General features: G+C 43.1%; 1 protein-coding gene across 1 annotated transcript in view; it reads left to right on the top strand.

Annotated features, from left to right (window-relative positions):
• Nucleotides 1-354: 354 nt before the first annotated feature.
• CTDSP2 (CTD small phosphatase 2) overlaps nucleotides 355-26,089 on the top strand; it is a 58,284-nt gene continuing 32,549 nt past the window's right edge. The window contains exon 1 of the mRNA XM_082244646.1: nucleotides 355-875. Coding sequence (XP_082100772.1) covers nucleotides 812-875 — 64 coding nt within the window. The 5' untranslated portion in view covers nucleotides 355-811. The remainder of the gene's footprint in view (nucleotides 876-26,089) is intronic.

The raw sequence follows: 26,089 nt of genomic DNA, 5'->3' as shown, positions 1-26,089 counted from the left end.
CATACAGCATTACGTGGTGGAACGCAGCTTAAGATATAGCGCTGAATGGAAATGAATATGTTTATGTGACAGGGAGTGGTGTGGGGTTTTAGGGAAAACAAACGTGAGGTAATTTATTGAAGATGAGAGAAGATAGAGAGGGAAGCAGTGCCTCCTGGGTAGAAGGTAAGCCTGTATGAGGAGGGAAGATGCCTGCCAGTGTTTGTGCACACATTCACATTGACTGTTCACAAGCACCCAGCCCCATCCATGCACACAGCTTATGCACTGGAATGTAGTTAGATAAACACTGCATAGTAAAATACCTCCCTTTTTATACTGCCCACAGAGCTGCCAGCCAATCACAGCCTCGCGTCGGTTTCAAGGCTCCCCCATCACACTGCCCTGCTCTAGGAAAACAAAGCTTAATTTCCACGAAATCTTTTATTTTCCCGCCTCTGAAGATCACAGCTTTTAATTGCCGGCCAAGCTTAAGCCCCGGGGTGCAACTCTAATGAGGATCCGGGCGCAGAAGAGGCCGATCTAGGGAGGTTGTTTATCTATAGTATTGGGGGGACCTTGAAACAGCCGATGTCCCATTTCCTCTGTTGTTTTGCTTCTCTTTAGTCTGGATTCTCCATGTTGAACCAATTCTGAGATTTGGGGCTGGGACCCGCCGATCTACGTGTATGTCTGTGCTTCTCTTCCCAGCGACCACTGCCGTCTCCCCGGATCGTAAAGGGAAAGGATCGGGGATCTGGGAGAGGAGAGGGATCGGCTGCAGATCGGATCTGGAGAGGCGAGATCAGCACTGGATCCGTGCAAGTGTTAGATGGAAAGCAGCTGTATCATCGCCCAAGTGCACAGAGACGAGGCGCTTGTGCACCCCAAGCCAGGTAAGGAATGGGGGGATGCACCCCATAAACCTATGCCTTGTTTTCATTCCTCTGCTGCCTGCACCGACCATCCACAACCCCCCCCCCCCCCAATCAACCCATGCCATCCTTTATAATGCATTGGGCATGTACCTCCTCTCCCATCACCTGTCAGTGCTTTACATTCAAATATATATCAACAGTGTCCTCATCTTTCATTCCTTTGCTGCCTGCACTGACCATCCTGGATCTACTCTTCCCACAAATTTACCCCCGATCTGCTGATCAACCAATGCCACCCCTAGACATGCCTTATAATGCACTGTGCATGCACCTCCTCGCCCATCACCTGTCAATGCTTCACATTCAAATATATATCAACAGTGTCCTCATCCTTCATTCCTTTGCTGCCTGCAACGACCATCCTGGATCCCCTCTTCCCACACTCCCCCACCCATCTGCTGATCAACCAATGCCACCCCTCGACATGCCTTATAATGCACTGTGCATGTACCTCCTCGCCCCCATCACCTGTCAATGCTTTACATTCAAATATATTATCAACAATGTCCTCATCTTTCATTCCTTTGCTGCCTGCACTGACCATCCTGGATCCACTCTTCCCACAAATTTACCCCCGATCTGCTGATCAACCAATACCACCCCTAGACATGCCTCATAATGCACTGTGCATGTACCTCCTCGCCCATCACCTGTCAATGCCTCACATTCAAATATATATCAACAGTGTCCTCATCCTTCATTCCTTTGCTGCCTGCACTGACCATCCTGGATCCACTCTTCCCACCCATCTGCTGATCAACCAGTGCCACCCCCCCCCCCCCGACTTGCCTTATAATGCATTGTGCATGTACCTCCACTCCTATCACCTGTCAATGCTTCACATTCAGATATACTATCAACAATGTCTTCATCCTTCATTCCTTTGCTGCCTGCACTGACCATCCTGGATCTACTCTTCCCACACTCACCCCCCCCCCCCATCTGCTGATCGACCAATGCCACCCCTTGACATGCCTTTATAATGCACTGTGCATGTACCTCCTAAACCATCACCTGTCAGTGCTTCACATTCAAATATATAGCAACAGTGTCCTCATTCTTCATTCCTCTGCTGCCTGCACCGACCATCCTGGATCTACTCTTCCCACACTCACCCACCCACCCATCTGCTGATCAACCAGTGCCACCCCCCCGACATGCCTTTTATAATGCATTGTGCATGTACCTCCTAAACCATCACCTGTCAGCGCTTCACATTCAAATATATAGCAACAGTGTCCTCATTCTTTCTTCCTCTGCTGCCTGCTCCGACCATTCCATCCTGGATCCACTCTTTCCAATTTTGCCCCCTGATCTGCTGATCATACCATGCCATCCCCCAACATGTCTTATAATGCACTGTGCATGTACCTCCTCTCCCATCACTTGTCAATGCTTCACATTCAAATAAATTATCAACAACATCCTCATCGTTAGTTCATCTGCTGCCTGCTCTGACCATTCCATCCTCGATCCACTTTTCCCAAAATCGCCTCCTGATCTGATCAACCCATGCCATCCCTCTGACAAGCCTTCTAATGCACTGGGCATGTGCCTCCTCTCCTATCACCTGTAATTGCTCCACATTTGAATATTTACATTATCAACAATGCCTCATCGTTCATTCCTCTGCTGCCTGCTCCGACCATTCAATCCTGGATCCATTTTTCCAAATTCACCCCCTGACATGCTTTGTAATGCACTGTGCGTGTGCCTCCTCTCCCATCACCTGCCAATTCTTCACATTCAAAACATTTTATCCACAACGTCCTCATCGATCATGGCTCTGCTGCCTGCTCAGACCATTTCATTAATAGATCAACTCTTCCCAATTTTACCCCCCCCCCACCATCTGCTGATTAACCTATGCCATCCCCCATGCTTCATAATACACTGTGCATGTGCCTTCTCTCCCATCACCTGTCAGCTGTTCACATTAAAATCTTTATTTTGTCAACAATGTCCTGACATTGTTCATTCTTCTGCTGCCTGCTCTGACCATACCATCCTGGACCCCCCCCCCCCAACTCACGCATCTTCTTATGCATTAACCCATGCCACCCCCCCGACATGCTTTATAATGCACTGGGCATGTGCCTCCTCTCCCATCACCTGGTAATGCTTCACATTCAAATCATTTTATCAACAATGTCTGCATCGTTCAACCAGAGAAGAAAAACATCTCTCCCCCCTCCCCTCTCCTCTTCCTTGTTATGTAGGGGTGTGTTCACTACACATTTTAAATAATGCTCTTCACACAAGCTGCCTCCTAATGAGGGATTTCATGGGAAACATCAGCCTGCCAATGTTTTTATGGCTGTCCTGTCACTCTTTTTACTGTGATGCCTAGAATAGCCCATCTTGTATACATTATTTATGGTGCGTAGGTTATGGTTGGACTAGGACGGTGACAAGCAAGCAGTGTGCTGTTGCTTTCAGGGTGGCGACTCGTTGGGAGCAACCTGTTCTGTTTGGTTGCTTCTTCAAAGATTGCGTCTATGTTTGTTTTCTGGTTTCCTTTGTGGCAATCAGTTACAGTAATATGTTGATCTGATTCTAAATGTAGGTCACATGGTGTAGTAAAACGGTTAGGTTACCCGGGTGTGTATGACATCTCAAGACAAAGTGCTACTGACCTGATAAGGAGTATTTTGGAAAGATGATTACTTGTTGCCAGCGCTTTCACACCACCTCCCTAATCCATTGAATTTTTGTTAAGTTTATTAATAGACAGTAGAAGGGGGTCTTGTGTATTTGATTACCATATAAAAGCATTATCTAATTGTACCCTCTGTATTGTAAGGGGTGTTTTTTTTTTCTTTCGTTCTTTCAAAGAAGAAGCTGCAGTGATCATTGACACCTCTGGAGTAGTTTATAGTTTAATGCAGCCTTTCTTAACCTTTTTACTCCAGAGGTACCCTTGAAATAATTTTCAGGTCTAGAGGCAACCCTTGGAAAAAGAAATTAACAGGGGTCAGTGGTAAAAATGCACCTTACATTGGTGGTCTGTAAAAAGAAAGCCCCCCGTACAGTGAAATAAATGCCCCCCTTACCGTGGTGGTCAGAATGGCCCCCCTTACCGTGGTGGTCAGAATGGCCCCCCTTACTGTGGTGGTCAGAATGGCCCCCCTTACTGTGGTGGTCAGAATTGCCCCCCCTTACCCTGGTGGTCAGAATGGCCCCCCCTTACCCTGGTGGTCAGAATGGCCCCCCTTACCCTTAGGTCAGAATGGCCCCCCTTACTGTGGTGGTCAGAATGGCCCCCCTTACCGTGGTGGTCAGAATGGCCCCCCTTACCGTGGTGGTCAGAATGGCCCCCCTTACCCTGGTGGTCAGAATGGCCCCCTTTACCCTGGTGGTCAGAATGGCCCCCCCTTACAGACAGCTAAAAAGATCATTGGTGTCATACTGTTGGCCCCAGAACCATGAAGACACCATGAGATGGGAGTTCAATTAACCACAGCTCAAGGAACCCCCAAGAACTCTGGTAAAACCCTAAGGTTTCACAGAACCCTAGTTGAGATCTAATGTCTCTACTACTGTCACGTTGGCTTACCTGTTGTGGGAATATTCAGACAGGCTGTTTTCGAGTAACCTGAAAAGCATGAACTTCAGGCTAGAAGTATCTTACTTATGGAACAATAACTACGAGGACGAAGCTGATTTCTTCTTAGGTCCTCACCAGCTCTCTATTATTCTTTAGCTAATACAAACAAGAATTTCTCAGAATCAGACGTTGACTTTGTTCCTGCATTTGCTCTGTTAGACGTTTTGATAACGTGACTGATGTCTAATGATAGAAGAGCTATTATGATTTTATTTCCTGATTTACCCTATGTAGACACCCAGAGCTCCAGTCTGATTCGATTCTCTAGTGATCAGGTTAAAGACAGATCATTTGTTTGCTCTGGGATCCCTTTTATCCTCATTCCTTCCTTAGTCTGCCTGATTCTTTGAAATGACAGACTGGTATGCACAAAATGGATCCTTTGCTAAAGTTTGTTTATTGTGTCGCGTGCCGTTTTCCCTTCTACACTACACTGCATTGCGTTGGATATTCGTCTTTTTTAGCAGCGTTCCATGAAATCTGGTTTGTGTGTTCATGTGTATTTGCCTGCCATCTAAAAATAGAAGGTTTATATGTAAATAAGTAACATATTTGTGTCGAAATGTCGGTGTTATTTAATGATCCCTTTGATGTTCTCGATTCCGCTGTTACTGTTTGTTCTTTAATGGCTACTGTGAACCATTTGTGCTACTATTACTGGTCACTCCCACTCCTCGCCTACTGCTTTATGTTTGCTATTATATTATAGATATAGCCCAGATATCCCTGCGACTGTTCCCAGATCTACGTTTCTTAGTGTAGACCAGATTCTCTATACAATAGTCAATAGTTTTTTAATGGTCTGTAAACCAAGTTTCCCTAAGAGGAGCTTCTAATAACTCATTACATTAATATGATACTTGCCCCTATATCTACTGTTATTCCTAGATATATCCCTGTGATTGTTCCCAGACCTACGTTTCGTAGTGTAGACCAGATTCTCTATACAATAGTCAATCGTTTGTTAATGGTCTGTAAACCAAGTTTCCCTAAGAGGAGCTTCTATTAAGACATTAAATATAGGGGTAGGTATCATATTAATTTACTGTTATTCCTAGATATATCCCCGATATCCCTGTGATTGTTCCCAGATCTACGTTTCTCAGTGTAGACCAGGCATGTCCAACCTGCGGCCGGGGGGCCACATGCGGCCCAGAACCACAGGCAATGCGGCCCACTGCCCCCTGACAATTTTTTCTTTTTGCTGGGGAGGAAGGAAGGCAGGTCGGGGGCATGGCCACAGAGGTTTCCAACTAACTGTAGGCAGTGGCTGCCTCGGAGGGGATCATCCACTAGTTGTGTTAAATTAGTGCTGGGGAAGGGGGGGCGCAGCAGCGCGGGAAGGGCGCAGCAGCGTTTTATTACTTATATACTTTAACTATAGTATATATTTTATATGCGGCCTGAGAAAATTTCTCTACACTCAATGTGGCCCAGAGAAGCCAAAAGGTTGGACACCCATGGTGTAGACCATATTCTCTCTACACTAGTCAATAGTTTTTTAATGGTCTGTAAACCAAGTTTCCCTAAGAGGAGCTTCTAATAACACATTACATTAATCTGATACCTGCCCCTATATTTACTGTTATTCCTAGATATATCCCAGATATCCCTTTGATTGTTCCCAGATCTACGTTTCTAAGTGAAGACCAGATTCTCTATAGTCAATAGTTCTTTAATGGTCTGTAAACCATTTTCCCGAAGAGGAGCTACTAATAACACATGATTGACCCCTATCCATGTATTTACTTTTATTACTAGATATATCCCAGAAATTCCCATGACTTCCCAGATATCTGATCTGTCATCCATGTTTTTCTGGGGGGTAGCTTCAAGCATCTCCTCTTATATAGGACATCCATCTCTATATTTTATGTCATTTCTAGATCTATCCAAGATATCCCCGTGTAGACCAGATTCTCTATGGACAGTAATTCTTTGATGGTCTGTAAACCATGTTTCCTTGAGAAAAGCTTCAAATATCAGATCTTATTTATATGACACCCAGCCTTACATTTGCTATCCTTCTTAGTTATATCCAGAATATCCCTGTGGATGTACTTCTATCTCTGTAAAGACCAGATTTACTATGGGCAGCAGTTCGTTAAAGCGGAACTACACTGCATCTGTGCACCAAAACCCTAATTCATTTTTAATTTTTCAATTTTTAATTCATTTTTAATATTGAAAGCAAATTTTCCCATCCATCCATGTCTCCATGCTATAATTTGCTAATAAATCACTTTGAAAAACACCCTCAGCATTTATGGCTGTCACCATCTTGAGTAAAGGCAGAAGATTCATGAAGTATTTACTTCCTGGAATCCATCTGCCCTTATCTCCGGCATGCAACCAGGTGGGTGTGCTTAGCTGGGAAAACCACTCCTTCCCTCCTGAAGACTCCTGGGATTTACGACATAATTTGCCAGAAATTAGGAAGTAACAGAATAAATGTAAAAAAAAAGTTTTTAAAACCAGTAAATATATACTTTCCTATCTATTTACTAATGCTAACAGCACTGGGATAAAAAATAGTCAATGTTGATTGATTGAGCGAGTGAAGTTCTGCTTTAATGGTCTGTAAATCACGTTTCCTTGAGAGAGCTTCCAATATCACATTGTATTTATAGGACACCCATCCTCATATAGCAGAATTATGTATTAATTCTTGTGTGGGACAAGCTTAACCAATGTCACCATAATCGCCCACGTTTCATTAATAAGCCCTGGTTCACACCGGTGTGGCTTTGAAATCCCGCTATTTCAGCACGATCTCAAAGCTAATTGCACTGCTGATTTGATTGTGGCTTGCAAATTCATTTATTAGAAGTATACGCAAGTCGCAATGAAAGTGGTAAAAAGTAATGCAGGAAGCTTTTGCATCAATAAATCTACATTTTGTTATTCTGTTCTACTAGCAAAACTGAATATATGTACAGAGTAGTCTTTCTCAACCAGGGCTCCTCCAGAGGTTATAGGGACCCCTTGATGAGAAGCAGTGAAAGCCCAATCTCTTGCCTGCAGTGATGTACATCTCATTCTTTATCCTTCTATTTGTAACACCAGGCAGCCTACTGATCATGCTAATGTTCTGCGAGCTGCAGAAATCATTTTTTGCGGGTGCTCCCTGAGACCTGAAAACTATTTTAAGGGTTGCTCCGTAGTAAAAATGTTGTCTTAGACTGACTTACTGCTTCTGGAGAAGTATTGGGACCATGGGTATACCTCTGTGTGGGAATTAAGGGATAAATGTCGTCAATGTATTCACACTCCTATATGAAAGGGAGTGACGTATGGCTGTTGTTCTTAGGTGGGCCTAAGGGGGGAGCCACAGGAATGTTTAAGGGTGGGCTCGTTTTTTGTTATACTGAGTCAATACGATGAAACGTATGAAATATGTTGTATGAATAATCTGTACATTCAATGTGTTTTTGTGCATATTAATAAACTGGATTCTATCATATGGCCAATGTAATATCCGATTTGTAAATATATGTTGACTCAGAGCCTTCATATTAGCTCTGTGGAGATGTTTCATTGTGAGAGTCTCTCCTTGCTAAAACCTCCTATCAGTGATCCATGTAGTGCATCAAAAGAACCCGGGTTATAGTGAAGAAACGCGTAGTAATATGTATAGTGTAAAAACGCAAAGATTGGTAAACATACTGAGCTTTATGACGTGTTGCATCCTTCTCTTTGACCCCAAAATAGGATGACTTTTTAATGAGTAAGCTGGATAAACATTACTTCAAAGGAAGGACAGCATTGGTGGTCTGAACTGACCCCGAAAACTTATAGCTGCAAACATGATGACTTGAGTAACTCCATTTAGATAACCTAACAAAAAGGGAACTGTAGATTTATTTTTTTAACCAAAAAAATGACTGTTTACCTTTTTTTTTTTTTTTCTTTCTTTCTCATGTTTTTAATGTAGAAAAATCCTTGTTTCTGTTTAATAAGCTTCATTTCACACAACTTTTAATGCAAGGATAAGGTTTTTCATTTTAGCTAAGTAACTTCAATTTTCAAAACTTCCTTTTTTTTTTTTTTTTTTTATAAATAAGGAACTTTTTTTCTGGTGTGCTAGCTTGTAATGTGGGCCTATAGTGTGTCATTATTTATTGTCATTGGGGCAACCCTTTTGATTATCATATCTGTCAGTTGAAAGCAACAGACAATCTGCAGCAATCATTGGTAGCCAGAGATCATGTGATCTAAGCTTCCCGGGCTCCAGTTCAGTGGCTTTTTAAAAGCCCCTCGTTGCATTGCAAAGGCTAGAGCAGTTGTAAACTATATATTTCTAAAAACAATAAGCATGTGCTACTTACCTGCTCTGTGCAGCCCCAAACCTCCTCTTCTGGGGTCCCCCTCTGTTGCTCTACCCTCCTTTTCGATGCGCCACCATAGGAAGCTGCTCCCTATGGAGGCATACCTGTGGCTTCGCTCTTCGACCCCCCCCCCCCCCGCAACATATGGCCAATGGCTTCTGCCACTGCCTCCATGTCCTGTTTAGAGAGAGGTGAGCACCACTGCAGAGGGGAACAGCGCTGGATTGAAATAGGACTCGGGTAAGTATTTAGGGCTGTTTTACCCCTATGCAGCTTGTAGTTGGTACATTTTGTTTTTTTCCACATGCCTTTTTGACACATTTTTAATGCATTTCTGATGCATGTTGTATTTTGGGAGGTGCCTGTTGTCTTGCAGGAGAAACCAGCAAGAATGCAGTCACACCCCATTTGTGGCAATGGAACTGTTTACTTTGCTGCAACTCAGTTTGCAGCTACTTTGAAAAAAGTTCTTGCACTATTGCTGTGCAATGTTAGTGTGACTTGCATTGACATCTGTTAAATTAAGTTGCACAGATATCAGCAAGCTGCACTTGAAATCACGCAACTTTAAAACCGCACTGGTGTAAACCAGGGCTTAACTCTTGTTTTATTTTATTTTTTGTTTTTTACATTACAAGAATAAATGTTATACTTACCAGCTCTGTGCAATGGTTTTTGCACAGGGCAGCCTCAGTCCTCCTCTTCTTGGGTCCTGGCTCCTCCTTCCTACAGGGTGCCCCCACAGCAAGCAGCTTGCTGTGGGGGCACCCAAACAGGCGTGCTCCCAGGCCGCTGCTCTGTGTCCATTCACACATAGATCTGAGGCTCAGCCCTGCCTCCTCCATCTCCTTTTGGTCAGTTACAGGCAGTGAGCCAGTCAGGAGTGCAAGTCCCTGGAGAGCCAAGGTTCTCATAGACATCACTGGATCAGAGGGGGCTCAGGTAGGTATTGGGGTGAGGGGGGGGCATATAATGCATGGAGGTAAAACACCTTGTGCCTTTACAACCACTTTAATGCAGGGAATGCATTAGGGTAAAAATCATCCCGCCTTTGCAACCACTTTAAATGCTCATTAGGTCTAGGGATAAAGAAATAAGCTGTAATACCTTATTCCTTGCACCAGCAGCCTTCCTCCTGTGGGACCATTTCCCTGAAGCCTCTTCTCTTTGCTACTGCAGACCCCCCCCCCCCATGCGATCAGTCCCCCAAAGCCGCCTCGCTTCGATACTCTGACTGACGATCACTCTCTGAAGCCATCATATACAATGCAGGACCAAGAGTTCTGCATTGTACATGAGGACAGCAAGGGCCCTCTTACAACTGGGAGTGTTGAAGAGAAGAGCACCAGGGGAGCGATAAACAGGTAGGTATTACATCCTTTTCTTCTAGACTTTCCAAGCATTTAACCCTTGCGTTGTTTTTTTTTTCCATGGAGTTCAGCTTTAATTCATCGTAAGAAAGGGGTACTTTTTCATCTAAATAACATGTGATATAGCAATACTGATATGTCCTATTGATCCAGGTGAAATATGAATTTTATTGATCGGTCCTCTTTAAAAGATGTGCCACAGAGTTGGCAGACACCACCGAATGAAAATAAAATGAACCATGGAAGAACAGGGATTTCCGTGTGCCATTCGCTGTGACGTAGAATCTCCTATTTATATATGATAAGCGTGCGTTGTATAAAGTGGTCTTCATTTACAGATCACACCTGGCCTGGATGTTTTCTTCCTGAGAATGGAAGTGGTGGTGCAGCTGTAGGTTTGGAGGGTGCCCTCTGATACTATAGGAGTTCATGTTGTGTATGACCATCTCTGCCATGGGATTTACAGTTCTCAGGCTTACCACTGTGGCTCTTGGTTTATGTTTTCGTGTTTTATTGAAGTGATTTTCAGCATTTATATTGCAAATGTTAAAATAATTGGGTTTGAGATATTCACAGAGGTGTGCAAGCTAATAGTGTTCCAGTAAGCGACATACAAGACATGTTTTCTGCCTCCAGAATAGAATGAACCACATTTGTTACAATTACAACGCTATACTGGTAGCTGTTGGTCTGCAAATGTTTGTTTTCAGAAAGTTTGGTTTTCTAAGCCCCCGTTCACACTGGGGCGACCTGTCAGGCGACCTGGTCGCCTGACAGGTCGCCGTAGGTCACCTGGCATAGAGAAGCTGTGGACCCGTTCTAATAGGAGCGACACGAGTCGCTCCGACTTAGAAAAAGGGTCCGGAGCTTCTTTGGAGCGACCTGCATTGACTTTAATGTTATGAAGTCCGTGCCGGCCGCTCCGAGGTCGCGGTGCGAGCAGCGCGCCGCGCCCTGTGAGGTCGCCCCGGGAAGTCGGATCGCCCCAGTGTGAACGGGGCCTGATGGTTGGTGAGATCAAATTGACGTAGTGATGAGAAAATTTAAAGGCACAGGGCTGAAATTTTCTCGTAAACAAAAATTCTAGTTGTGGTTTTAGTTTGGAAAAACTTATTCTATATTTTGTAATGAAAAGTGTTTAATATGTTTGGGATTCCATTTTTAAGGACAGATAGTAGTTCTAAAGCCTTAAGTCGGGTTCACATATGTGCAAACTGGATGTGGGTTTCCCGCATCCAAATCCCATGACATGCGAGTGTGCCCAGCTCACAATGGAGCCGGTTCGCACAGGTTTGGGGGGGCGGATAGGTCATGATCTGCATTCCAAAAGGGTCCTGTGCGTCTTTGGGTCTGGTTCAGGTGGGAATTCAAGCAAAAATATAGACCTGATTCGCACCTGAACCTGAACCAATGCACAGGGGCATACCGGACCACATGCTGGGAACCACAGCCGCACATATGCTTAAAGTTTTTCACCTTGATGCATTCTATGCATTAAGGGGAAAAACCTTCTGTGTTGCAGTGCCACCTTTTTCTCACCTGAGCCTGATCTGTTCCAGCAACAGTTCCCTCAGCTTTCTCGCTCCCCATTGGCAGATTGATAGCCATTTGCTCCTGCTGCTGTCAATCAAATCTTGTGACATGGGCTCGGGGGACATGGCTGAGTCTGGCTGTCTCTGTATCATTAGACGCAGCAGCGGGGCTTGGGAGTGAGCATGCTTTGGAGCCCCCATGGAAAGCAGCTTTTTGTAGGGGCACCTGATGAAGAAAAGGAGCCTAGAACACCAGCGGGGGACCATAGAAGAAGAGGATCGGGCTACTCTGTGCAAAAGCCTTGCACAGAGCAGGTTAGTATTAGATATGTTTTTTATATTAATACAAAAAAGCTTTGGAACCACTTTTAATTGACTCAGTGGCAACATTGATGGATGAATGATTTTTTCATAATTCCCACCCAAATATTTCAGTTAAATTCTACTGTTGTAGGGCCACTTTAAAGCCTAATTCTAGGCTTCTTGTGACTTTAAATAGTTCAGTTGGAGTAGGGTGGTTTGAAAGGAATTATTGCCTTCACTAAGAGATGCGCTCATTATGAGCGCTGTATGTATTGTGGCCGCAGTGGTATAGGGACTTCCTGCTCCCTGAACAAAATTGAGTTGGGCTGAGCACTGCTTCCTCGAATTGGAGAGGTGGGCAGATGGCGCCATGGTCTCCACCTCGGCCAATCAAGGGAAACCTTGTATTCCTCGGTTTCCTGAGGATGACTGAGCAGCTGGCCAGCCCGACTCAATTTTGTTCCAGGAGCGTGACAGTATGTAGCTGATTCTACAACCAGTATATACAGAACTGACAGCGGGTGCATCAGTTGATCAAACAAATAGTTTGTTTGGACCAACTTGGGTCAAGTGAACTATTTATGCCTCAGCTTTTACAGGCGTTTGGCCATTTTTTTTTTTTTTTTTTTTTTTTAGCCTGTAAAAGCACATCTATAAGTATGTACAGGCGTATTGCAAGAGGAGCATTTACAGGCTGGAAAAAAAGGGGCTTTTGAGCAGAAAATATGCTTGTGTGCGTGTAGACACATTAAAACGCTGGACGTGTTTAGGCATGTTTGAGCGTTAATGCATTTTAATGGCCAGAATAAATGAATATTCTGACCAATGGAATCCATTAACACCCAAATGCTTGACACATCTAAATTTTGGTGCAATACGCAGCCTTAGGCACGGTTTGTAAGCAGCTTTTCCCCTGCAAGGAGTTCTGGCGTTTGGAGGAGAAAAGCAAACGCCTAGTGTGCGTGAGGCCCTAAAGTCACAAGTAAATTGGAATTACACTTTAAGTGACAAAAAAAAATCTCAGAAAGGCGGTTTCTACGCGTACATCTAATTGCCTTTTAATCAACTTGGTAATTCAGGCAAAACTGTAGCCACTTAGCATAATAAATTCTCAGAATACATATTTCAGCTTGTGAAACAACTCAGTATATTAGTAATTTGTTTCAGCCACTCTAGTGATTCACACATCCCTGCCACACTTAATAGCCAGCAGTGTGATGGCGCTAATCACTATTGTGGCTTCCTGGGCCATTTTCTACCTGTAGCCTGCTCATTGGGTAATGAACGAGCAGTGGCACACCAGTACGTCTTCTGTGCAATTTTATCTGAATTGCCATATCCTGAAAGAGATAAAGTTTTCGACTATAAATTCAATACTTCTGGGCGCTAAATGAAATTTTAACACTTTAGAATGTCTCCTGCAAAGTGAAAAAACTGGTCAGATTCAATCCTGCAGGTAGCAATAACTTAGAGACTTCTTTTGAATATATTTTTTATTCATAGATTGCGCAGGCATTGCAAAGTGTTCGTTTTGCTTGCTTCTGTATTTAAAAACTACTTTAAAAAGCTGCTTAAAAAACATGCCGAAAGCTGCATATTGCATGCGTGTTTAGGCATAAAGCGTTTGAAAACTGTACCGGTATAACACGCTTTCTAAGAATCAGAGATTGTTCTTCAAATTGTACAGTGTATCACCAGCTTTACCTGGACGATCATCATTTCAGAGGTCTGTCAATAAAATACTGGAAGTAGTTGGACCTTAAAGTGGTTGTAAACCCACCTTTATAATATAACTTGTACCTATAGGTAAGCCTATAGCAAGGCTTACCTATAAGTACTATAAATATCTCCTAAACTTGCATAGTTTAGGAGATATTTACATTGCATGCACCCGAATACATCATCGGCGCATGCGTCTGAAGAAATGCCCGCCCGTGCCGTTTCTTCAGAGCCCTGTGCCCTGACCGGCGGCTCCCGTGCGCATGCGCGGGAGTGACGTCATGCGGCTCCAGCCAGTAATACAGCTGCAGACCCAGGAGGAAGATGGATACGGCCGCCAGCGGGGACAACGCGGGCTTCGTTTGCAGGTAAGTGTCACATAATGTGCTAGTATGTGATGCATTATGCAAAGGGAAGAAAAGAAACAGAAGACTTTACTTCCTCTTTAACAGGAATCCAAATGCAGTGATGAATAATAACCCAGCATTTACCCACTAGACATTGGAACTTGGTTCTTATACCAGTTTTTAGAAGTACACACTAATTAATAGAATGTCTTCAGAAAATAAATAATAAATAATATGTAATTGATAACAAAACTTGATTTTTTTAAATCTTGCTTTAAAGGTTGTAAACACCTCTGTGTCTCATTTGTAGTATATTATTCTATGCTGGTGCGTAGCAGGTTTCATTTCACAATCACGCTAGTCTCTTGGTGGCGTTAAAGACATTTGATGCTGTGTATAAGGCTCACTGGCGTCTCAGTTCTCGCTACGCCATACAACTGTTTCTAGAAAGCAGCTTCGTGCCTATCAGTGCAAATACTCATCTGGTTTCTTGTTTTTACGGTTTTCGTTTTTTTAAAGGTAAACTTTTATTTTTTGTGGTTTTGGCCATTGATATACCCACGTTGGCATCCTATGTGCTCCATAAATTAGTGTCGTTCATTACAGACCTCGATTGATGCTTTTTAGTATCCTTAGATAAGTCGGCTATAACAAATTCTTTACTGCTTGTTAACACCTTGTCCTATTTTGCGGTTTGTAGAATAATATTGCGCTGATGTTGCTTCATCTTTCCTCATGAATACATTCTGGAACACTTTAGAAGACTAGATTTCCACATGACAAAGAATAGATTCAGATGCTTCTGAAAAAGATTGATGAGCAGAAAGAGGATGGCTATGCGCAAGCTTTACTTATGAGGCTCGCCATTTAAATATCTTAATCAGGGTCAATTGTCAACTTTAATTCCTTCCTACGTACCTGTTAATTACAAGTACTGCTGTTCATTTCCATGTGTCACATTAATCTTGGAGGACTTGTAAAGGCTGCTACGTTGGTTGGTCATCACTGTGGAGGATCTATATTAATATGTGGTAGTTTTAAAAGTATTTGCCAATTATTTTTTGAGACTGTCTTGATGGAGCTTTTTCCGTGGATGTTTTAGGCCCTGTTCACATATGAGCGTATTTCAGCTCGTAAAACGCTCATCTCTGAAGTCTCAAAACGCCCAACAAGCAAAATCCAATCCTTTTTTATGGCCCCTGTTCACATATGAGCATTTTGTCGTCTGAAGCAAAACGCCTGAAGCTCAAAAAAGTACATGAGCTTTTTTTGTGACAGATTACAGGTGTTTTTGTTAGATGTCAATGCCTGCCTCCAAAAACCTGCACAAAACGCCTGAAAAAAGTCAGAAAAAAACACATTAAAAAAGCCCAAAGAAAATGCCTCAACACGATACGCTCAGGTGTGAATGGAGCCTTAATGCAGTCACTACTGTAAGTGACCGTAGAAATCTCTAAAATAGGAACTGCAAGTGTTGCCTAATGCAGCCAGTCAATTTTCTTAAACCCTCAGCGTTTTTAGCCTAACACATTGAGCACCATCAAATAACTATTCCCTAGTAAACTATTTGTTAAAGAGGTTGTAAACTCGCCATAAAAACTTCTGCTCATTGCAATCCTAATTTTTAAAGCTATTGATCACTGCCTGTCATAATCTCCCTACTTGTTTAATCTTCTTGCAATCCGTCTTGCAATGTTTGATTATGTCGGCGGTGCATGCGCTTTCCATCCTTAGATTCGCGGCACGCTCTGTGTGACGTCTCCCACTTGACATCATGCCGTGTATGTGAGTTCCGCTCTCAGCGGCACGGCTTAGAACTCTAGCGATTCTGGCAGTCATTCCCCGATCCCTGCTGCTCCCCAAGTGACTGTGTGATGAGATTTCGGCAGGGGAAACAAGGAAGGGCGGAAGTTACGTCCACAGGGGAGGCAGACAACATTACTCAAGATGGCGCAGCCTAATCCCCGAAGACTACTAAAAAATAGCAAGTAAGAGGCGTTTTTACATCCATTACACTGTGCAATGATTGAAAATATGTTTGATAAGGGCTGTACATGAAAAACGGGAAACGGAATGCAGAGTTTACTTCCTCTTTAAGATTCTTAACCAAGCACTTGAAGTTTACCAGTGCTGCTTGTGGGCTAAATGAGAGAAATTCAAGTGGTGTATGGTGGCCTTTAGAATAAGGCGGCATGCACACTCCCGCTGTTAAACTCACGTTCTTGTGAGTTTAGCCGTTTTTTTTTTTTTTTTTTCTGTCCTTGAACTCGCCCAATGTAATCCTATGTGCCCATGCACGCATGGATGTTGTTTTTAGCAGTTTATTAGCAGGGGAGTTTAGAAGATGTTTTCTGAACATCCTAAAATGGCATTCAGGTGAGGGAATTTGGACCACAAAAAACGCTGACTGCTGTTAAATGTGTGTAAACGCTGTTAAAGCGGAGTTCCGGGCACCAAATCGGTATTTTTTTTTTTGTGCCCCTCCGCTAGCTACACATAACCTGAAAAGGAATTGGATAGTTATATTTTTTTTTTTTTTTTGTACACTCACCTTGTAATCGAAGATCGTAAATACTCACGTCAGGGTACTTCCTCCTCCAGCGCCGAGGCTCACCCCGTCACTTCCTGCCTCACGATGATTCCTGGGAGCTGAACGTCATCGCTCCCAGGAATCAATGCGACGGCACCGGCCCCGCACATCACTTCCGGGCGCCGCACCGGAAGTGACGAGAGGGGCCGGTGCGGCGCATTCTGGGAGAAGAAGACGCGGAAGAAGACACCGAAGAGGACCGCGCCGGCTTCAGCTGCCCACAAGAGAGATGGAAACGCTGTGGAAGAAATTTTCAAAGTAAGTATTTCTTCTTGCAGGTAAGTGCGAACCGGGACAGATCAGAGGTTAGCCATTGTGGAATGTGCTAGCCCTGACTGTCCCGGGGGTATGTTCATCAAAAAATGAGATCTGTGCCCGGAACTCCGCTTTAAACTCGCATAAACTTTAGGTGTGTTTAGCACTTCAGCATTGATTTCAATGGCCAGAATAATTTATAATTCTGGCCGATGAAATAAACGCCCAAACTCAAAACACTGCTAAACTGGCCTAAATTGGTTTGAAATATTGCAGCTAAGTTGAGTTTATAACTCGGATTTTCCCCTGTCAGGATAAACATCATTTATAAGAAATGTGCGTAGGACTGGGTCCTTGTTGCTGGGAATGATCTGACTAATTCAATTTAGAGGGAGAGTATTCTTCCCACTGGAAAAGCGAGTTGTTTACAACATACATGGATCAACATTTGTATGGTTCAGCAGGGACTGGCCAAATTTTGATCCATGTATGGGCAGCCTGGTTGTACAGAAGTTTATCTACTGATCGACTTCTGTACAATCAGTCTATCGGGGTTTTCCCAAACAATCAGTGCTTCTGGCTATAGCTGGCAGCACTGATCGTTGTATTCTGAACACAATAGCACAGTGAGAGTGATTCCCCTATCCACCTTAAATGTTTCAATGGGGGAATTTGAACTTTTTTTTTTTTTTTCTCCGTTCAACATTTGATACATTTGGTTTCCTCCATCTTAAAAGTTAAACTCCAGAAAAACCTACTAATTCTCCCTTGCATTTGCCTGCACTGCCAGTGTTACCTGCATGTTTCTGTTTAGGGGGTCCAGAAAGGCAGATTTACTTACCTGATCCTCCCTTCTTTCAGGCTGCTAGATGGGTTCCTGCAGCCTCTTGTACCCTATGCCCTGGTGGTGTAGGATCTTCTGGTGTCATCAAGACCGTTGCATGCCCCATAGCCATAGACGGAATGCCTAAGGACAGTTTACCACTGGAGCATGGGGGAGCGTTGTCTCCCGGGGAAGCGAAGGGAGGATCTGGTAGATAAGGGTGATTTTTAGGGATACACCAATATATCGGACGCCGAAAATAGGATAGTATAAAAAGTGCTGATGATGGCCGCCAAAAAATTATCAGCTGAAAATAGGTATTCATATTTATTTTAATTCATGATATTAATTAAAAAGTCAAATATACTACTATAAATGAAAAAAAAAAAAAAATATATATAATATTAAAAAAACGTAAAAAATGTATAACTATCGTTCGGTTTTCAGCCAAGTGCATTCTGAATTTTTGGTTTCAGTCCAGAATTTTCATTTTGGTGAACCATTTTCCGCCCCAGTTGACCCTTGCCGTGTGAATGCAGCCCCACTGCAGAGAAGAATATTTAGATTTCCTGAAGTTGGGCTTTAAAGGGATATGATTTTTTTGGTTTTCATTTTTATGATGTTAAATAAGTTAAAAAAATAAACACTTGGTTAATGAACTTTATGAGGATTTTAGAATTTGTATTTTATGTCTTAAAGGAATGTTTTTAGTTACTTTTTATAGTTTTTGTCTTCCGTCGACTCTACAGCCTAAACCACACGGTGATTCTGTAATGGCTCCCAGCTCGTGCTTCTCCTTGTTGACAGTATTCTCCTGTGCAGAATATTGAGTCAACATTATCACATGATGATTTGCTCACATACATGAATATCCCATTGGAGCACAGTTCTTATTTTGTCACATGAAGTGGGTGTTTTATTCACATCAATCCCACGTTTCTGGCAAAACTACACCCCAAATGACAAGTCTTAATCATTAACCCAGAACAAACATACAGAAAATAAACGTTAGGGAAAAGACAGAATTCCCAGTCTCTAAACTAAACCATCAGTGCAGCAGCCAGAGAAGTAGCATTTTTTTATATGAGAGGACAGCAGTGGCAGCCTCGTTCATTGGGGGGATAATAAGTGCTTTTGCCAGTTAGAGTAAATTTATCAAATGCTGAAAATCTACATAAAATATCCCTCCTTTGTCATGTGATAATTCCATTTACAGTATATATATTTTCTGTTCTTTACACACTGGCAATTAACACCCAGGGGTGAACTGAGCGACCCCCCCAATAATTTAAATGAGACATTTGTCATTAAGGGGTCAGACTTAACAGCACAAAGAAACTGGTTCTGTTAAGGCTCCCATTTTTTCCCGAAGCGCTCCTCTTACTCCTTGTGAAGTGTGGAAATCCTCACACTCCGGGGAGTGGGGCTTGCCATATGTCCCTCATTTGTCCCTCTTCCCCCCTTAAACCTCTTTTAGGATTCTTTATCTCTGAGGTTGTGAGCTGTATATGTGAATGTACTATTAAGGCCTCATGTACACAAAATGTAAAAAACATCACTTTTACAGGCATTTGACTTTTCCAGCCTCTAAACGCACCTCTGTTAGCCTGTGTGACCTTCCTCACATAGGCATTTACAGACGTATTAGAACATTTTTTATAGAGGCTGAAAAAAAAAACACTTGTGCGTTTCGGAGAGGAGCATTTGAGCAGAAAAATAAACACTGATCTCGTCTAAAGTCTCGATCCACACTACCGCGACTTGTCAGGCGACTTGTCAGCCTGACAAGTTGCGCTCCCTCGCGGTCCATTGACCGCTACAGGACCCGTTCTAATAGGAGCGACACAAGTAGCTCCGACTTAGAAAAAGGGTCCTGTACTACTTCGGGGCGACCTCGGAGCGACTTGCATAGACTTCCATTATGTTAAGGCCATGCAAGTCGCTCCGAAGTCGTGGTGCACGGTAATGCACAAGTCGCCCCCGAAGTAGTAAGGAGTCGTGTCGCCTCAGTGTGAACCGGCTCTAAATGCTAACCTCTTATAGTGCTTAAGCATCCATTAATTCCAACGGGCAGAATACATTTATTTGCTGGCCAGTGGAATGAATGAATGCCCATATAGTTCATATTCCTATCGCACACCTTCCTGGTTTGTAGGCACTTGTGTACTGGGTGCTGAAGCGATCACCAGCTGTCCACTGGATCGGTTACAAGTAGATACATATTCGCCAGCACACCAAGGATCTTGCAAAAGCAGTCCAAAAACTTTATTTCAAAGAAGATCACATCAAAAAAAGATATAGTGCAACGTTTCGGAGCCACGCAGTACCCCTTCATCGCATGCCTGACGAAGGGGTCCTGCGCGGCTCCGAAACGTTGCACTATATATTTTTTTGATGTGATCTTCTTTGGAATTACGTTTTTGGACTGCTTTTGCAAGATCCTTGGTGTGCTGGCGAATATGTATCTACTCAGAATGAATGCCCAAACACCTGACGTGCCTGTATGTGGGTGCAGTTTTTCAGCTGCTTTTTTCCTGCCAGGAGAAAAGGCATTCAGAGGAGCTGGGAAAATGCCCAGTGTGCATGACGCCTTAAAGTAATATCCAAACACTCTTCTTGCTCCGTATTTTAAAGCATACAATATCTTCTATGAAATTAAAAAGGGCTTACTTTTTGATTTTTAAGTATTTTTTTTTTTTTTAACTTACATTAAACTCACGACCCTTACTCTTCCAAGTGCAGCTCATTCCCTTACTTGCTGTTGGGGAGCACACACTCTATTTCTCTGTGTTCCCTGCAGGACTACCAAGTACCATGATCCCTTGCGGTCTCCTCAATACTGCGCATGCGTTTAGTTTACAGAGTTTCTGCTGGTCTCTCTGCCCTTATACCAACGCAACGGAGGACCAGTTTTTTTTTTATTTTTTTGTTTTTTGTTTTTTCAATGCAATGACTTTCTTTTTTTAATTTTTTTTTTTTCATAATATGAACTTTGGGGCATATTTTTAGAAGTTCATGATTGGGATTCTTGTGGTTTGCAGAAGTAGTTCTGTGACATTCTTTGCTGTCAGTCACAAGCTTCAATTCCAGCCCCTTTATAGCACTCTGCACATGTCAGCACATAGAGAGATAGGACGCAGATCTGTAGTATTTAGTTAGGACACATTGCAGTCACTCCTTAAGGACAGCGCTAGTGTTAGGAGCCAACACAGCGAGGGATGTGTTGGCTCCTAACACTATCCTCTGAATGCCTTTTCTCCTGGCAGGAAAAGATTTGAGCAGATTTGAGGAATAGAAGCAGCTAATGTGACCACAGTACCAAACCTTTTTGTGTAATTGTTATATTTTTTTACCATTGGGTTTAATAACACTTTAACTGTCAGATTTGTTTTTGTTGTAATAAACATTTTATTTATCCTGCAGATTATTGCATAATTATTTTTATTCACCAATATATAGGGGAAAATTAGAGGATTTAGGGCCCATTTGTACCAGTGGGCACACATTGTGGTCCATACATGGTGGGCATTTTGTAGGGTTCGCCCAATGGATAGTTACAGTGTATGGCAGTGTTTGTATTTAGTTTTTTCTTCATCAATGCAGCTCAACACACCCGGTGTGAATGATCATTCTTTTTTTCTTTCATCCCCCCCCCCCCCTTATCTGTGTTCTCATTCTCAACACATACTTGCTGCCCTCACAGCGAATACAACAACTGCTGCAATCCACAGTTCGGGTGACCCACCAAGCCCTGCATGGTCATCTTCAGCTGGCTACAGATTTTTGGAGTAGGCAGCCAGCTACAGATGATACACCGAGCCTGCCCTCCGTCCCTCCCCCTCTGGCTGTTCTGTGTGCCTGATCCTACACCTTTCTGGGAGATGTCATATATAAGAGGTTGCAGAACCAGGCATATGTCGTTTTCCCTAGGCCAAAATATCGGCGGGGGTGGAGGTAAAAGAAAAAAAATACAGCTCTGCCTGGCTGGATTGGCTGATGTGGCCATTCCTAAAAGTTCTGGGCCATAAGGTGTCCTTGTGTCCCATCTTAGAAGGTTGGGAAGTATGCAAATGTTTGTGTGCTGAGCTGTTATTTCTATACAGTGCTTCTTTTCCCCATATAGGCAGTAATAGAAGATATACCAACAGAATTCTTCTAATGAATCGTATGCTAAAGAAAATAAACTCCTACTTGTGCTTTTAACATCCTGTACGTTGCTTCATGCTAAGTGATATACTTTCTCAAGAAGGATCAGTCATATTGTTGTTCATTGTTTAGCTTATATAGAATAGGGAGAATTTAAAGTGGTGATCTGCACCTTGATAATAAAGCAAACTCAATCATGTAATTCATGTTAAAGCTGTGTTCCAGCCTCCCCTCTCCCCCCTCCAAAAATTAAAAGTCAGCAGTTACACAGTATTAGGACACTTACTTGTCCTGGAGTCCAGCGATTTCGGCACTGCAGCCAATGTTTCCATCAGCTGTCGGGTGATGCCGCTGCCATTGCCGGTGAGGGAACCCAGCAGTGAAGCCTGCGCATTCGGATTGGCTCGGCGCTGGGGGAAGGCCAAACTTCCGAGGGACAGCGCCGCGGCGCCGTCTCCCAAAAGTGGGGAAGGGTACCTGTCAAAAACAGGTACCCGTAACCCCCTCCCCCCTGAAAGGAGCCAAATGTGGCACCGGAGGGGGGGAGGAAGCAAATGAGCGGAAGTTCCACTTTTAGGTAGAACTCCACTTTAAGCACGCCACCCCCTAGTAGACCTTTTAGAAGTATGTGTCTTGTGGCATATCTATATGGGGTTGTATGCAGCATGCCTTGTGAGCAGATATGAGCCTGAGTATTTAACAACAGGAAAATCAACCTTATAGCACACGTTTGTGGCAGATTTGATTTGGGGCAGGAAAAACCCTTATGGTGTTTAGGGCCCTGTTCATACCTGAGTGTTTTTCAGCTCGTAAAACACTCATCTCTGAAGTCTCAAAATGCCCAACAAGCAAATTCATTGTAATGGCCCCTGCTCACATCTGAGCGTTTTGTCATCTGAAGCAAAACGCCTGAAGCTCAAAAAAGAACTTGAGCTTTTTTTTTTGGCAGATTACAAGTGTTTTCGTTAGATGTCAATGCCTGCCTTCAAATGCCTGCAAAAAACGCCTGAAATGATAAGCTCAGGTGTGAATGGAGCCTTAAATGCACTATCTCCAGCATTGATGGTTGTAAAATAAACTGGACTGGCACAATACAATGATGGGTGCCAGCACAGCATTGGAAGAGTTCACCCTTTGCTGGGCCCCTGTAAGACAGGTTAAGACCCTGTTCACACCTGAGCGTATTTCAGCTCGTAAAACGCTCGTCTCCGAAGTCTCAAAACGCCCAACAAGCAAAATCTCATTAATTTCAATGGCCCCTGTTCACAAAGGAGCATTTTGTCATCTGAAACAAAACGCCTGCAGCTCAAAAAAGTACATGAGCTTTTTTTTCTTGGCAGGTTACAAGCGTTTTTGTTAGATGTCAATGCCTGCCAAACACCTGCAAAAAACGCTTGAAAAATGCCTGAAAACGATACGCTCAGGTGTGAATGGAGCCTAAAAGTTCCGTCAAAATCTCTATATATCTTTTATTCTATGTTTTTATAGCCATAGAGATTACACTGCTATTGGGTGTTCGCAGAGGCTTAGTAAAATTACTATGTATTTCCCAGGAAGCATTACCTGAAATCTCCCTGCTTAGCACTCCAAAGGGTGCCAACAACTATCAATTGGCTGCCAGCTATTCATGCACAATCCTGCCACCAAAAATTTTACTAACAAAAGATCATTGTAAAAATATAATTGTTTTGGCGTATGGTGAAAAAAAGACAGACCCAACTATCTTGGGATATTAAGTAGGGCTTCCTTCCTGACTTGCTCACCCAGGCAAACCCTTTGTCTATAGGCACTGCCACCATAGGCATGAGATTAATGTGTTATCCCATGTTGAGGCTAATTAAAGTCCAATATTCAAATTTATATATTTGTCAAGTAAATATGAACAATTTATTGCACCTAAATATTATGTCTTCTATGCAGCTAGCAGGTAGAGCTAATTTGTTGAGAAAAGCTCAGTGTTTACAAAGCTTAATAGCTCAAGCTGAAATTCTGCACACAAATTAATAGGTCAGAAGAATTAAGCTGGCCATACATGACTTGACTTTTGTCAGATTCCTGTGAATTAAAGATAAAATGTATCCATAGTTGGCTGCATCGACACCAGTCGTCTCCACAAACTTCAACTGAAAAAACTGAAGGAACCGGGGGAGAAAAGGCAGCCGAACAGTGACAGTAACCACTGTTCATGTATTCTGACAGCTGTGGGCACCGACTGACAAAATACAATGGCTATCAGCAAGAGATTCACTATGAGGGATTCACTTTGTGTGTATGACCAGCTTTACTCATCCCTTTAGTGCCGGTTCACAGTACTCCAACTTGTCAGGTGACTTGGTCGCCTGACAAGTCGTGCTCCATTCTGTGCTATGGGAGCCGTTCTAATAGGAGCAAATCAAGTCGCTCCGACTTAGAAAAAGGTTCCTGCACTACTTTTGTCCGAAGTCAGAGCGACTTGCATTGACTTCCATTATGTGAAGTCCGTGCAAGTCGCGCCAAAGTCGCGGTGCACGGCGACTTGTTCAAGTCGCCCCGAAGTCGTGTCGCCATAGTGTGAACCGACTTTTATAAGACTATTTTGTCCAAGGTTTCAATGGAAGCTAGCTATATATTAGAAAAAAGGATCAGTTTACCAAAACTTAAAGTATAACTAAAGGCAAAACCTTTTATAAAATTTTGGATAGGGTGGAGATAGATTTGAACACCAGATTTTTATTGCTGTCTGTGCCCCCATAAAGAGATTCCCCCTTCCTATTTGTCCTGGTTACCGTTATTATAAGTGAAAGTAGAAGAAAATCCCCAAATTTTGGGGTTTCTCCCAGAAAAGTAACAGAGGGGAAATATTAAAATGGGATCACCAAGGAATTTCTTTAATTTACAGGGATTTCCTCTCACTTCCTGTTTGGCTTTGGGACAGGAAGTGAAGCGAAATCTCCCCAATGGGACACAGATGGCAGAAAAAAAATCGGGTTATAATCCTCCCTTGCTCTATCCAAAATGAAAAACAAAAGTTTTGCCTAAAGTTCTACTTTAACAGTGTAAACAAAATTGACCCAAAGCCAGTTTAGTTTTTCTTTAATGCCATGTGCACAGAAATTTCCTTCTGCCAGAAGCTTGGGAATGTTGGTATACAAATTCAGTGACCTTTAATAGCCTCGGCTATTATTATTGTGATCATGCTAACAAAAGCGTCCCTCCCGGCCTTGTCATCCTTTGTGTTCCTTTTATGACAACGGAAATTGTGTTTGTTTATTCCCGCCCAGTTTCCTTTGAAGATGACAGCGATGTTATTTTTGGTCTGACTCGGAGGGTATAAATAGAGCAGTGTGACAGTGGCTCCATAGAACAGCATATCTTCGCCGTCCGTAGCCGGCTGTAGTATTTACTCTCAGTAGTATAGTGCGATGTTCGGTAACCAAGGTTGGTTCTGCTAGAAATAAACAACCTGGCATGGCAGACGTCCCGTGTTCAGGCCAGTGTGGAATTCGGCATCTTTTTGCTATCTTCACCAATGAAAGGTCTAGAAATACTCTGCAGACGATCAAACTGTTCACAGTAAGGCTCAACTACATGGGTGGTTTAACTCGTTGTTGGCAATCTTGTCATTTGCAGTTCATTGGTTTCTGTATGCCGCAAATGAGGTTGCTGTCAACAAGAGGTTAAATGGATTTTGTCAACCGTAAAAGATGATCATACCTTTTACACAATTTATTCCTAAACTGCCCTCTAAGTGGAAAAGGTGTAGAAAGCTTAGATCTTGCAGAGAAAAATGCGTCCTTTAACCCTTTTGTTGCCACCACCATATGTATTTCAAGATGGCTATATCAGTATGTACACGGAATAGCTGCTCTTTACCTTTTTTGGGTTCCCCAACTGAATTGACGGTCACCCCATAACTTTTACATGTAAGCAAAATCCCCCCCCCCCCCCATACGTGTCCCAGGCTTATCTTGATCTTGTGGCAGCCGGGACATCCATTGCACCATTACCTTGATCTTGTGGCAGCCTGGACATCCATTGCACCGTTACCTTAAACTTGTGGCAGCCGGGACATCCATTGAACCATTACCTTGATCTTGTGGCAGCCCGGACATCCATTGCACCATTACCTTGATCTTGTGGCAGCCGGGACATCCATTGCACCATGACCTTGAT

Source organism: Pelophylax lessonae, assembly GCF_965119305.1.
Source record: "Pelophylax lessonae genome assembly, chromosome: 2".
Lineage (NCBI taxonomy): Eukaryota > Metazoa > Chordata > Amphibia > Anura > Ranidae > Pelophylax > Pelophylax lessonae.
The sequence above is the reverse complement of the archived record's forward strand: the minus strand, read 5'-3'. Positions and strand labels throughout refer to the sequence as shown.